This window comes from Engystomops pustulosus, chromosome 3, assembly GCF_040894005.1.
Source record: "Engystomops pustulosus chromosome 3, aEngPut4.maternal, whole genome shotgun sequence".
NCBI lineage: Eukaryota > Metazoa > Chordata > Amphibia > Anura > Leptodactylidae > Engystomops > Engystomops pustulosus.
This window is the reverse complement of record NC_092413.1, coordinates 48,832,541-48,848,040: the sequence shown is the minus strand read 5'-3', so window position 1 is coordinate 48,848,040 and position 15,500 is coordinate 48,832,541. Positions and strand designations below refer to the sequence as shown.

Here is a 15,500-nt window from a genome sequence, read left to right as displayed (position 1 = left end):
CCTTTCAGCTAAGAACAGGAAACTGAGGCTACAATTTGCACAAGCTCATCGAAATTGGACAGTAGAAGATTGGAAAAACGTTGCCTGGTCTGAAGAGTCTCGATTTCTGCTGCAACATTCGGATGGTAGGGTCAGAATTTGGCATCAACAACATGAAAGCATGGATCCATCCTGCCTTGTATCAACGGTTCAGGCTGGTGGTGGTGGTGTCATGTGTGGGGAATATTTTCTTGGCACTCTTTGGGCCCCTTGGTACCAATTGAGCATTGTTGCAACGCCACAGCCTACCTGAGTATTGTTGCTGACCATGTCCATCCCTTTATGACCACAATGTACCCAACATCTGATGGCTACTTTCAGCAGGATAATACGCCATGTCATAAAGCTGGAATCATCTCAGACTGGTTTCTTGAACATGACAATGAGGTCACTGTACTCAAATGGCCTCCACAGTCACCAGATCTCAATCCAATAGAGCATCTTTGGGATGTGGTGGAACGGGAGATTCGCATCATGGATGTGCAGCCGACAAATCTGCGGCAACTGTGTGATGCCATCATGTCAATTTGGACCAAAATCTCTGAGGAATGCTTCCAGCACCTTGTTGAATCTATGCCACGAAGAATTGAGGCCGTTCTGAAGGCAAAAGGGGGTCCAACCCGTTACTAGCATGGTGTACCTAATAAAGTGGCCGGTGAGTGTATATATATATATATCTATGTTTGCAAATTTGCAGCCTGATATGCGTCCCCACTTCGGCAGTCTGACTGTACCCATACATAGAGCATAGTATCCATAACTGTAATCCAGAGAATAAGGTGTTGCAGGTGCTGCTTTTGGCGGTGTTCTCATCTGAATAATTTGCATGTTGCCACACAGACCACTTAAAGTGGTTTCCAGGTTTATACGCTCATACTTATATATGGCTGGGGGGCTTTAAAAATATTAAAGAGCATATATGCAGCTCTTCCTACGCTCCTGTTCAGCCACGGTGCTCCATGTCACTTCCAGGTATCTGTAATACAAAGAGCAATCAGTGGAGAAGATGAATTCTCAAACCGTGGTCTAGGACTAGGAGCTCTCCTATTACTCCATAAGGCTGGGGCCACACGCACCACCACTGTCTGCGTTTGAAAACGCAGACAAAGCCTCGCCTACCGGGGCGGGCCGCGGCCTGATTGCATCGGCGTTTCTATGGAAACGCCTGCGATCGGGAACAAGCCGCCAGTGTTTTGCATTAAATTAACGCAAAACACAGACAGCTCGTTCCCGATCGCAGGCGTTTCCATAGAAACGCCAATGCGATCGCGCCGCGGCCCGTCCCGGTAGGCGAGGCTTTGTCTGCGTTTGCGTTTTCAAACGCAGACAAAGCGGTGCGCGTGGCACCAACCTAACGCTCAAGTGAATAGTGTCCAAAAACAAGATTGACCACAATAGATATCACGTTAAATATATTTTTACTTGAATATTCTTCATGAAACATTCACATTTTCAATCGATATACAATAAAACTTTCCAAGTAATATAACAGCTGCTTGCATTTTTAGACCAAAAGACTTGTGAGTAAATCAATGATCATTCATACTCGCTTAAGCGTAGTGAAAGTCCATCCAATGAATGTCCAATTTTATGCAAGTCACGTATCTCGACATGTCTGAGGAAGGGGGCTTGACCCCGAAACGTCACAGCACAGTGCTCGCAGCATTTTCGGGAGGCGTCTGATGGAGTAGCGGTCTCCGTCTTTACATCAGCAGTGGTAAGAATGATAGAATGCTATCATTTAAGGAATACTGTCCGCAGCAGTATTGACGGTTTAATTATAATAATAATTACTTTTTTTATATAGCGCACACAGATTATGCAGCGCTGCACAGACTTTGCCAAATCAGTCCCCATCCCCATGGGGCTCACAATCTAATCAACATACCAGTATGTTTTTTTGGAGTGTGGGAGGAAACCGGAGGACTTGGAGGAAACACTGGGAGAACATACAAACTCTTTGTAGATTTGACCTGGATGGGACTTGGTTTTTGCCACAGGACTCTGCACGATCCGTGGTCCATGAACCGCCAACAATAGTATTTATTTGCCCTAATTGGTCTTAATCTGGTACCTGGTGCTAATTTCCTTATTATTTGACAAAACCCTATTTACCTGGCAGCCTAACTTTCCAGTTTACACTGACAGCAGGTCCAGATGAAGGCGAACAGGGAAACCCTATCAGCTATAGCAAAAGAACTTAACAAATTCATTCATTTACAACTTAACAAATTCATTCAATTTCCTCGAGACAGCTGGTCACCCACAAAAGACAAATGCAAGAGAGGACAGGATAATGCAGAGAATCTCCTTGGGTAATCACTTCATCACTGCAGCTGGAGTGGCCACGCTAGTTTGTGACACTGTTTGACAAAAGACATCGGGGCTCATTTACTAAGGGTCCGAACGCTGCACTTTCGTCGGGTTTCCCGAATATTTCAGTTTTGCGCCGAATTGCCCCGGGATTTTGGCGCACGCAATCGGATTTTGGCGCGTTGGCGCCGGCTTGCACGCTACAGGGGGCGGGCCGTCGGACAACCCAACGGATTCGAACTAACCGCAGAATTTAAAAAACTATTTGTATCGCAAGATCAAGCACTCACATGCACCGGGAAGAAGAAGGTGAACTCCGGCAGATCTCAGCGCAGCAGCGACACCTGCAGGAACCCGGATGCACAGACCTTAGTGAATTGCGACGGACCCGAATCCTCGTCGCACAACGCACCGCAGGATCGCGACGGGACTGGGTAAGTAAATATGCCCCATTATGTATGACATCATTGCTTTGTTTAGTTCTGATGCTTAAGAACATTTTGACTATACGCCCAATCTGCAGTGACCAGACCTCTCATTAGCAGAAAGACTCAAAAGGCTAGTATCACCTTTGCTGAGGAGCATGTTGTGTGGACAGAGCAGTGGTCCACAGTTCAATTTATTATTGAAAGCAAGTGTAATTTATTTGGGAAACATTATGTCTGTTGACAAACTGGGGAAAGACAAAAGTGTGCAAAGAAGTCAGTGAAAGGTGGTGGAGGAAGTGTCATGATTTGGGGAATGTTTTCTGCAGCAGGAGTTTCCTCTCATACAGCTAAATGTGAATGCAAGTGTATATCAGAACCTTCAACAACTTGCGGTTCCTTCCTTGTGTTCTTTACGCAACCACCCAGCAATTTTCATACAGGACAATGCTCCCGGTTACACATCAAAATAGGTAAAGCTGTTCCTTGAAGCAGTCCTGATCTAAACCTATGGAGAATCCTCGGTGACAAAGTTATGGCCATAACAGTTACCGAACTGTGGAAGAGATTGGAAGAAGAGTGGACCAAAAATCACAGCAGAGGAGTATGACGGACTAGTGATGTCCTGTGGCTGTAGATGTGTTGAAGTCATTCACAGCAAGGATCAGTTCAAGCAAGAACCTACTGATTGGTGACTGGTGTAACCTTCAGGAAATGTAATTATAATCTTTCTCTGTGCTACAGTCATTGCTGTTCTCTAATTCTGGATCTGTCATTGTACTGCTGAAGGCAGCTCTGGAGGAGAACTGGACAGGACTATGGTGTCAGCCACTTGAATCTTACCCTTGTGGTGTATGGATGACTGTGCACAATATTACTTCACATGAAGTACTCGGAATCAATTTCAATTTCTTTCCCAAAATTTTTATGCTCTTTTTGTTTCCTTATATAAAGATGGGGGAGAAATGAAAGCAAGTGGGTTTGTACAATGAAAATTATAGTGACACTGTATTAATCCACTTACAAAAGTGACAAAGTTTTGCTGAAATCTCATTTGAACCAAGGGCTCTTTCACACTGGTGTGCTTGTTGCCCGTCTTTTATACAATACATTTGTACAACACAGTCCGTTATGTGTCATGATTGCATCTATATCTATTTTTTTCATGCCCGTGTGACATCAATTGATCCGATTTTTCTTATGTCAGCAGAAAATAAAAACGGATGGTTCGCAAAAATCAGATTGCAAAACACCTAGTTACCCATCATCATCTCGGATATCTACAGATGGTATTCAGATCTCACCTTTCTGACATTCTTTTACTGAAGTCCGTGGTCCACAATCTTGCACGCTAATGGGCAATAGACAATAGGAGGGGCAGTGGCAGTGCCTCCTGCATCCTGACAAATTTACTATCATTTATACCACAAGTTATAAATGATAGAGAAATTTGATTTCAAGTAGTATGTGTTGGGCTGGAACGTAGACTAATCTCGAAGCAGATTTGAGTGGTTGCTGCTCTGGTGGCTTGCAGAGGGACCCACTGTAGAATTTATCTGATGGAATTTTAGCATTATGTTCACACCATGAAGCCTCTGCCAAGTAGAGTAACTCATACAGTGATGCTTAATTCTGTGGTAACCTAAGTGAAAATATTTTGCCCCCTCTTGTGGTTATGTTTTGTAACTGTATTGTATGTATTGACTCAATGGGGTACATATACTTACCTGATCACTGGAGATAACAGAAAGTGCATTGTCCATCTATAATGCTGGGTGCGGCTATTCACTAAGATCGTGCGCCTGAAATCATGAATGTGTCGCTTCCCCGCTCAGGTACGATGGAGTTCATCATCTTTTTTTTGTGGTGCGTTCTTAACATCGGGCGTGCAACACAATTTGAAAGTTAAATACGGCACACCCCCTTCTTTGTCTCGCATAGAAGCCAGCGCAGCTTTGCCACAAAAGGGTCACGTGCGACACAATCTCAGCGCAGACTCTTCTTAAATACCTGTGCAAGCCATTTTAACATTGAAGAACAGGAACAGGAACAGTCCGACTAAAGTGCGGCGCAAAGCCCTTAGTAAATGTGCCCCAATATTGCCAGTAAAATACTACAAAACATGCATTTGTAACACAGTCTCAATTTTAAAAAAAATGTACCAATATAATTTTCTTCATTTGTTTTATGAAATGTCAGTTATAACATTGTTTCTATACAATAGCCTTGAATTCAGCAAACATTGCTATACTTTTATTGTAATTTTCTGTAACCTGAGATTCCCAAAATATTCTGAAATGTAAGTAAACAAATGTATACAAATATAAAAATATTTATCATTGAGCAGTACGAGCCTTATCCATCCACATTATGCTTGATTTTGTCACAAACTATTCTGTTCATATACATAGGCACATTTCTATCATGAAGCCACCTCTGAGTGGTGGATGTTAGCGAGTGTTAACTGAGGGTGCATGGCAGGATATGATCTCCGGGAATGAAGGATGAGTTTTCCGAATACTCCAATGATGATTAACACCACCGTCAGAACGCAGACAATGATCATTGCCTCTAATGAGATGAGTTTCCCCCGAGCTGTATGGAGAAAGTAGAGAATCGTGGTTAGTGATCAGAGCACTCTGTGCCATACATGCAGCTTCCTAACAACAAAGGGAATAGAAGCCAGCCACAATGAAAGGGCTAAAGGGAACCTGTCAGCAGAAAGTGACCTAAAAATCCACTACCAGAATGTTGTCAACTAGGTTAACACCTACCAAGTTATGCTTTGTTCATAGCACAGTGAAGTGCCATCATTCATAAAATCAACTTTGAGTGAGTGGTATAAAGACACGGAGGCAGAGAGACCCTCACTGAAGTCCAGCTCAAACCACCGCAAAACATCCCCTCCGCTGTGTGCGGAGATCACTCTACAACTTTAGGAGAGCTGTTAAAGGCCCTGGATGTAGAGACGTAATTAAAAGCAAAGGTGGTGGGGAGAGCTTGACTTCAGCATTAAGCTGCATTCTTGTCTTACATACAACCAATTTACCACTCATTTCAGAGTTAATTTTCTGGATAATGCCACTACTTTGGTAAAAGTTTTAAAGGAGGTGGCAATGACTATTTTTGGAACTCGTGTACAAGTAAAGGCAGAGAGTGGCTCATGTGCTGCCATCACATCAGTAAGGGGATAGGTGTGTGAGATCTGTATTACAAGGCTAATCTCTTAGAGGAACAGAATTATAATATAATTCTTGCTTTAATGGCTTTACTACTGTTTAGGTTTCATGAGAAATTGGTATTTGTAATATCTTTATGACTGTAAAACATGGTTGCATATTAAAGTATGTACATGAGGAAGATTGCTTATCAGCCCAAGTGCTCCTAGTCAACTGAAATCAGTCTCTATATATATAATTGAGCATCTCGCGCCATATATAGAATCCCTTGACCTTGACTATACAAATCCCTTGACCAGCAAATTCCAACTTGTGTGTGTGTCTGAGACCAGCTCTGGTCTTGTGTAGGTATTAGATATTGTTTATAAGGGACATTACTATTCTTACATTTGACAGTGTTAAAGTGTTAGAATGATTACCCAGTGAGTTATCTCTCAGTCCTGAGCTGTACAAATTCTTTTCAGACTGAGGTCACTGACTTGACAGTCACTCAGAAAGGGAGAGGACAGTTGAAGCAAAATCTAAGCTAAAACCAGACTAAGACGGTGGTTCCTACGAGAGATTAGGATCCATTGCCGCTTATTACCCTTTATGCTATAATATCAATAACATACCTAACTTCATAAATGTATAAAGCTTACAGTAACCTTTAGACTTTGCAGTGCCTTAGTACCAGGGCCGGCTCCAGGTTTCAGTGGGCCCCTGGGCGATAGAGCCTCAGTGGGCCCCTTAACAGTGAACTTAAGTAGTGACATTAAAAAACAGACATTTAAAATACCAAAACACATACGCACAGATATACAGCATATATACACACGCATCCAGTATATACAACACATACACACAGCTATACAGCATATATACACACACACATCGAGTATATACAGCATACACACACACATATACAGCATATATACACACACATTCAGAATATACAGCATACATATACACACACATCCAGTATATACAGCATACACACACACATATACAGCATATATACACACATCCAGTATATACAGCACATACGCACAGATATACAGCATATACACACACACATCCAGTATATACAACACATACGCACAGATATACAGCATATACACACACACATCCAGTATATACAACACATACGCACAGATATACAGCATATACACACACGCATCCAGTATATACAACACATACGCACAGATATACAGCATATATACAAACACATCCAGTATATACAACACGTACGCACAGATATACATCATATATACACACACATCCAGTATATACAACACGTACGCACAGATATACAGCATATATACACATACATCCAATATATACAACACATACACACAGATATACAGCATATATACACACACATCCAGTATATACAGCACATACGAACATACACACAGCATATATACACACGCATCCAGTACATACAACACATACACACAGATATACAGCATATATACACACACATCCAGTATATACAGCACATACGCACAGATATACAGCATATATACACACGCATCCAGTATATAAAACACATACACACAGATATACAGCATATATACACACCCATCCAGTAAATACATCATACACACAGATATACAGCATATATACACCATACACAGCATATATACACACCCATCCAGTATATACATCATACACACAGATATACAGCATATATACACACGCATACAGCATATATACACACACATCCAGTATATACAACACGTACGCACAGACATACAACATATATACAACACATACGCACAGATATACAGCATATATACACTATACACAGCATACATACACACATCCAGTATATACAACAGTATACATACACACAAATATACATGCATTTACATATGTACAATCATACTCACCCCAGCTGGATGTCACTCGGTCAGGACAGGGACAGGTGGACCGCATAGGAGAGGGCGGCCTGGCTGGGCATTCGGCGCTGAGGCCGGGCTGGACATCCGGCGCGCAGGCCTGGCTGGACATCCGGCGCGCAGGCCTGGCTGGACATTCGGCGCTAAGGCCGCTTGTGTTGCAGATCACGTCAGAGTCTGATCAGGGTGCGATCAGGGTTTGGTCAGTAAAAAACTGACATTTTTCATCAGAGTTCAGTCAGTTTTCAGTCAGAGTTTGTTCAGTGTCTCAGTTTTTCACGCGCGTTTTAAATGCAATTTCAGTGCATTTTTCACGCGCAGGTAATGAGCTCAGGACTGAGCTCTATCTTTCCTATGGCAATTGATGCGTGAAAAACACATTGCACTTACTAGTGTCTCAGAGTGCAATGCGTTTTTGATGCGTCTCCATAGACTTGTATGGTGCGTTTTTCACGCGCGTGACTTGCAAAAGTAGAGCATGCCGAGATTTAAACGCGCGTTAAAAAACACGTGTGTGCGCATGGAAAAAAATGTAAGTCTGAAAAAGCCCAATGAATACAATGGGGGTCATTTACTAAGGGCCCGATTCACATTTTCCCGACGTGTTACCCGAATATTTCCGATTTGCGCCGATTTTCCCTAAATTGCCCCGGGTTTTTGGCGCATGCGATCGGATTGTGGCGCATCGGCGCCGTTGTGCATGCAACGGAAATCGGGGGCGTGGCCAAACGAAAACCCAACGGATTCAGAGAAACCGGCGCATTAAAAAAAAAAAAAGTGTCGCTGGCACGCGCTTACCTTCACCAGGAATAGGAACGTGAACTCCAGCAGACCTCGGCGGACTTCAGCGCAGCAGCGACACCTGGTGGACGTCGGAGGAACTGCCTTAGTGAATCGCCGGAAGACCCGAATCCACCGCAGAGAATGCGCCGCTGGATCGCGAAGGGACCGGGTAAGTAAATCTGCCCCAATGGGTCAGAGTGCAATGCAAGTTCTGCACATCAAAAGCACCCGCAGAATACGCGCATGAAAAACGCAAGTGTGGAAGGGGCCTTAAGGATCTTTGTCATCTGACCATATTGTCACCAGAGGTCCTCTGCTTGGTGCCTCACTCCAGAAACGTACTCCTACTTAGGATGATCCTAAAACATATGGGATCCTTGTCAGTACCACTGCCATATCATATCATCCCGTGCGCCAAAAACCCCTTTGAAATCCCTGTCCCAGCCACGCAAAATGGAAATCGTCGGGATGTCCGACGAAAGTGCCGTCCGCGGCCCTTAGTAAATGAGCCCCATTATGTTTTAATACTTTTTCAATGAGTTTGTTTCACCATCTACTGACGCTAGTAACTTTTCATACTTCGGTGCACGGAGCTGTGTTATATGTCATCTTTTGATAAATGAGCCAACGTTTTCATTCCTACCATTTTGAGGACTGTGTGACCTTTTGATTACATTTTTATGTGAGGTAAAATGGTGTAAAAGTGGCATTTCAGACATTTGCCTATTTTACGTTTTATTTTACCATTTTTATATTTTTATCTGGTATTTTGGGACGTAGTGATGCCTAACGTGTTTGTAATTTTTATTGTTTAGTTGTATATCAGTTCTAAGGAAAGGGGGGTGATTTGAATTTTTAGGATTTTGCAGTATGTGGCATTTCTACATAGGATTTATTACAGTGAGCCACTGGTGCATTGTAATGAATCTCCAGAAGCCATATAGCAGACCCAAGTCTGTCATGGCATCCAATCGCGGCTCCCCGATGTTGTCACGGGGAGGAGCGATCTCAAGGCGGCGCCCACGAAATCAATGCTAGCATCAATTGTGGGTATTAGCAGTGGGTGTTTGCTGCAATATGCAGTAAATCCAACCACTGTATGAAGAAGGCTCACCTCGTCATACACCCTTTGTAGCTCTGTACGGCACAGAGTGTGAAGGAGATATAAGTATATAAATGTGTGTGGTTGTATAAATATGTTTGTAAAAAATATGTATATATTTTTTTTTTCAGGGGAAGGGAGGCCCCATGCAGAAGTTTGTCATGGGGCTCAGCCTCTCCTAGTTACGCCACTGTATGGGCTAATGGGCATTATATAGGAAAAAAGGGAGGGGCTTTTTGTTCATCTTTCTCTAGCCAAAAATTTGGAAGGTATGAACATGTTAGATTAATATTGGAAGCAGACATTTTACTCCCCTTTCTTTATTCATAACAGTTGCTTAATTGATTTAGTCAGAGCTGTAATGTACATTGGTCTCTAACAGCGCATGTGTTCAGCAGGCCTGAGGAGTCAGTTAGCCAAACTTCATACTCCGACTTCCAATTCACTAACTCCAGCTCTGACTCCAACAACACCAAAATGGTCACCGACTCCAACTCCACAACTCCGACTCCACAGCCCCGTTTTCCTGATCACTCTAGCAGTAAGATGTTTGCAGGGGTCCTTCCCAGTGCCTTTTTCCTCTGATCTGTAGTGGAGGAGCTTCACTAATGAGAATTTAGTTAGAGTGCAGCCACATGCATATCATTTAAAAGCCTGAATCAGAAGTGCACAAAGTGCTGTGTCCCGCACCCTGCTGCTGAGATCAGCTGCAGGGTGCATGGAGGAGAGAAGCTGCCATGTGATTTTTTTGTCTGCTCCGGGGATCTCAAGTATTTGTAGTTGTCTGCTCTGGGGGTCTCCAGTATTAGTAGCTGTTTCCTCTGGGGGTCTCCAGTATTAGTAGCTGTCTGCTCTGGGGGTCTTCAGCAGGGCCGGATTAAGAGTGGTGGGGACCCCTGGGCTCAAATTGGTGGGGACCTTCCCCACAATTTTTTTTAATTAATTTAATGTTGCTGGTAGTACATACATACAACCTCCCGTAATAAATATATATACCACCCTTAATACATATATACAGCACCTTCTGTAATATATACAGCCCTGCTGTAATAAATATAATAATAATAATAAGAAGAATAATAATTCTTTATTTATATACACAATCACAATCTAAACAACCTAACAGTATGTTTTTGAAATGTGGGAGGAAACTGGAGTACCCGGAGGAAACCCACGCAAACACGGAGAGAACATACAAACTCTTTGCAGATGTTGACGTGGGTGGGTTTCGAACCCAGGACCCCAGTGCTGCAAGGCAAAAGTGCTACTCACTCAGCCACCGTGCGCTCCCATTAATAACTATATACAGCCCCCTGTAATAAATATATATACCTAGCTTCCACCCCCAGTAACATACATATATAACTGGTCTCCACCCACAGCAATGCACATTTATACACGGCCCCCACTCACAATAACACATATAAACGCGGCCCTCACCTCCAGTAACATATATACACACAGCCCCCACCCTGTAACACATAAATAAACGGCCCCCACCCTGTAACATATATATAGCCTCAACCTCCTCTTCCCCCTTGGTGTCAGCATAATGGCACTGGCGGCGAAGTGTATGACGTCACTGGGCCACCAGCACCAGGACACCGACATCCTGTATGCGCTCCAGGTCAATGGCAGAACTGGGAAGTTACTCTTCCCTTGCTGAAGGCTCTTGGATACTGTCCGGTTCTCTGAACCAGTTGTTAAATCAGCAGCCGGTTCAAAGAAGAGCTGGGCACAATTTGACCACGTGAATCTCCCACACTTGGTGAGGTGGGGGGCCCGGGGCACGTGCCTTGGGAGCTCACCCTTTAATCCGGACTTGATCTTCAGTATTATTTGTCTGCTCTGGGGGATCTCCCGTATTATTAATATTATTATCATATTATCAGTTCTGGGGTTTCCAATATTATTATCTGCTGTGAATGCAGTATTTGGTTTCTGGGGTGGTATTTGTGCTATTTATAATTTTTAATGGGGCATTTTGTACTGTACTGTGGCTGTTGGTGCATCTAGGGTGCTGGTTACTGGAACGGCCCCTTAAAGCAAATCCACCATCAAAATCAAATGTGATAAACCAGGGACTCCTTCCTTCTAAAATCAACTTTTAAAATTATGCTAATGGAGAGGAACCGTTACTTACTTACCTACTTTAAGGGAACCTGGCAGTTTGATTTTAAAAAATTCCTTTGCTGTGCATCTAATTAATTGTCTCTTTAACATTATCTGCAGTGTATGGTGAGTCCTTGGGTTAGGGGAGGGGTCTTCTCAATTCATCACTCAAATCAGCGGAATTAATCTGATGCTCCACAAAAGCATTTTTTTAATTATCTTACCAGAGGCTATTGCATCATGTAAAAATAACCCTCCTGATAACAGGTTTCCTTTAAGAGCTTTAGATCAAGACTGCATGTTTTTTTATTATCTACATTAAACAAAAATGTTTCTTAAATAACTTCTTTCCATATGAATACCAAATTATCATAACATACCTGAATCAGTTTCTACGTTGTCGGATACCATCAGTTTTATTGGTCCATAGGTGACGGTGTGAGAAGCAGGTAGGTCTCTCCTATCTCTGGCTGCTCTCCTGTGGTTAGTGCAGTTCTAGTGCAGGGGTAAAATATATGTTTACATTCATTTCTGCCAGATCTGTTATATTCCTCTGAATAGCTAAGGTGCAATATGTTATGAATAGAAATGCTTACCGGCTTGCAGATGGATTCTGTGTTGTGACATATCTGGACGCTGCAATGTAGGAAGACGTTGTTGTAAGCCAGGCCAACAAACTTGAACATCTGAATCCTGAACATGGCTTCTGCACTCATGCCATTCATGATTATAGATAAGGTCTCATCCAGAAACACATGAGAACAGCTGTTAAAAATAGACAAATATAAACATATAGTAAAACATGTCTGAAAAATGTTATTTAAAGACAACCAATCTAAATAAATCAGAAAATGCATGCTGCTATAAATATCCAATTACCACCATTTTTTTAACTGCCTATATGTCCAGTTCTATAGCTCACACAACCATAAGCTTAATAGGATCTAAACAATGAGAATCGTATCTTTAAAGTGTAACCGTCATTTCAAAAAACTTTTGATATGTTGTAGGGCAGGTAATTTTAAGCCCTTTTGCAATTGGATTAGTTACCCGAATCTTGCTCCTTCCCCTAGATGTCAGCAATCTCACATATGTCTGTTGCTAAGCTCTTCCTGTCTTCATAAAGAAGCTGAGACTATGAAAGGAGAGACATGGCCCCATCCCCCTCCTTGCTCACAGCTGATTACCTCATGTCTGCAGCAGTCATGTGCTGACAGAAACACTGACTAATGTAATAACCAAACACCTACACTTATCTCTCCTCAGCTTTCCCTACACTTGTGTATACACACATAATCCACCCAGACAGAAACTGCAGCCCTCCCTCCCCCATCACCTCACACAAGGAAGTGGCAGGAGAGACTCTACAAGACTGCAAGCTGTCACCTCATGTGCTCTGCCCTCATGTGCTGTGCTGGAGTGGTACTTAGATAGGTAGGTACATAGCTAGATAGTATATACATAGATAGATACATAGATAGATATAGATACATAGATAGATATGAGAAATAGGATATACACAGATAGATAAATAGATAGATAGATAGATAGATATGAGATAGATAACTATGCTCTCATTGGCCAGCAGCAGGCTCTTGTGAAGAGGTGACAGGAGGCAGGTCCCGCCCCTCCATCTTGCTGAGTGTAGTTTTTTTGAGAGCTGGAAACCCTGCTTGCTATGGGCCAAAAGAGGTACTAAATGAGGACCGAGAGGCAAAATACTTTGAGGAATAATTCCCAGGGACACCTGGAGCAGAATTATGTATTCTAGTTTTTTTTTTCCCTCAGAATGACGGTTACACTTTAATATGAAAGTTTGGTACTATGGTACTTTAATACTACAGAACCAAAGATAGGGGCTTCTAAAGTGATGCTCCCTCTGTAATCACTAAACTTGACTCATCTAATCTAAAAATGGGATCAGAAGAGCCATATTCAGGGCCGCCATCATGGGGGATCTAGTGAGACTGTGTTCAAGGGTCCCCAAGTTTTCCAATCAAAAGGGGGGCCCCGAGGGGATCACAAAACCTACTACCAATTTTGGCTTCCTCTTCCCGGGCCCATGGCTCATCAAAGGATATTAAAACAACTTTAAAAAAGAATGCTATTTACACAGACATCTTATTTACAACAGGTTTGTAATAAACAGACTAAAAACTTGTGAAGCATAACATGATGTCCGTGTATACACTCACCGGCCACTTTATTAGGTACACCATGCTAGTAACGGGTTGGACCCCCTTTTGCCTTCAGAACTGCCTCAATTCTGCGTGGCATAGATTCAACAAGGGGCTGGAAGCATTCCTCAGAGATTTTGGTCCATATATGATGGCATCACACAGTTGCCACAGATTTGTCGGCTGCACATCCATGATGCGAATCTCCCGTTCCACCACATCCCAAAGATGCTCTATTGGATTGAGATCTGGTGACTGTGGAGGCCATTTGAGTACAGTGACCTCATTGTCATGTTCAAGAAACCAGTCTGAGATGATTCCAGCTTTATGACATGGCGCATTATCCTGCTGAAAGTAGCCATCAGATGTTGGGTACATTGTGGTTATAAAGGGATGGACATGGTCAGCAACAATACTCAGGTAGGCTGTGGCGTTGCAACGATGCTCAATTGGTACCAAGGGGCCCAAAGAGTGCCAAGAAAATATTCCCCACACCATGACACCACCACCACCAGCCTGAACCGTTGATACAAGGCAGGATGGATCCATGTTTTCATGTTGTTGACGCCAAATTCTGACCCTACCATCCGAATGTCGCAGCAGAAATCGAGACTCATCAGACCAGGCAACGTTTTTCCAATCTTCTACTGTCCAATTTCAATGAGCTTGTACATATTGTAGCTTCAGTTTCCTGTTCTTAGCTGAAAGGAGTGGCACCCGGTGTGGTCTTCTGCTGCTGTAGCCCATCTGCATCAAAGTTCGACATACTGTGCGTTCAGAGATGCTCTTCTGCCTACCTTGGTTGTAACGGGTGCCGATTTGAGTCACTGTTGCCTTTCTATCAGCTCAAACCAGTCTGCCCATTCTCCTCTGACCTCTGGCATCAACAAGGCATTTACGCCCACAGAACTGCCGCTCACTGGATGTTTTTTCTTTTTCGGACCATTCTCTGTAAACCCTAGAGATGGTTGTGCGTGAAAATCCCAGTAGATCAGCAGTTTCTGAAATACTCAGACCAGCCCTTCTGGCACCAACAACCATGCCATGTTCAAAGGCACTCAAATCACCTTTCTTCCCCATACTGATGTGAAGTGTTAACGAGCAGTTGGACAGGTGTACCTAATAAAGTGGCCGGTGAGTGTATATCCTTTGGTGATCACTGCCCAGTTTGTATAAAATTCTTAGAATTTTCTGTTTTGTGCATAACATCATGTCTGACGAAGAGAACTAGTAATTCTCCAAAGCTCAACATCAAATATACTTAGTTAGCCTCAAAAAGGTATCGCCTGATTTCTTCATTGTACTATGTAATACTTTAATTCACTAGAAAAGTCTGATTAAATGTATCATCTGATGGGGTTTATAGACCAAAAACTTTGATTGGGGATCGGCTTATTATTGCAACCACCTCCATTTAGGGGCCTCCAGGAGGCAACAACTTAAAGGTAACCTACCACCACGGACAGTGGCGCAACTTGAAGCTGATG

At 42.9% G+C, this 15,500-nt stretch overlaps 1 protein-coding gene and 1 long non-coding RNA gene across 2 annotated transcripts in view; one reads left to right on the top strand and one right to left on the bottom strand.

Annotated features, from left to right (window-relative positions):
• Positions 1-15,500, top strand: part of LOC140121321 (uncharacterized) — a 40,945-nt gene that overhangs the window by 3,315 nt on the left and 22,130 nt on the right. The window lies entirely within an intron of this gene.
• LOC140121320 (uromodulin-like) overlaps positions 4,874-15,500 on the bottom strand; it is a 29,290-nt gene continuing 18,663 nt past the window's right edge. The window contains exons 7-9 of the mRNA XM_072140734.1: positions 12,433-12,601; positions 12,217-12,331; positions 4,874-5,372 (exon numbers count right to left, since the gene is read on the bottom strand). Coding sequence (XP_071996835.1) covers positions 5,200-5,372; positions 12,217-12,331; positions 12,433-12,601 — 457 coding nt within the window. The 3' untranslated portion in view covers positions 4,874-5,199. The remainder of the gene's footprint in view (positions 5,373-12,216; positions 12,332-12,432; positions 12,602-15,500) is intronic.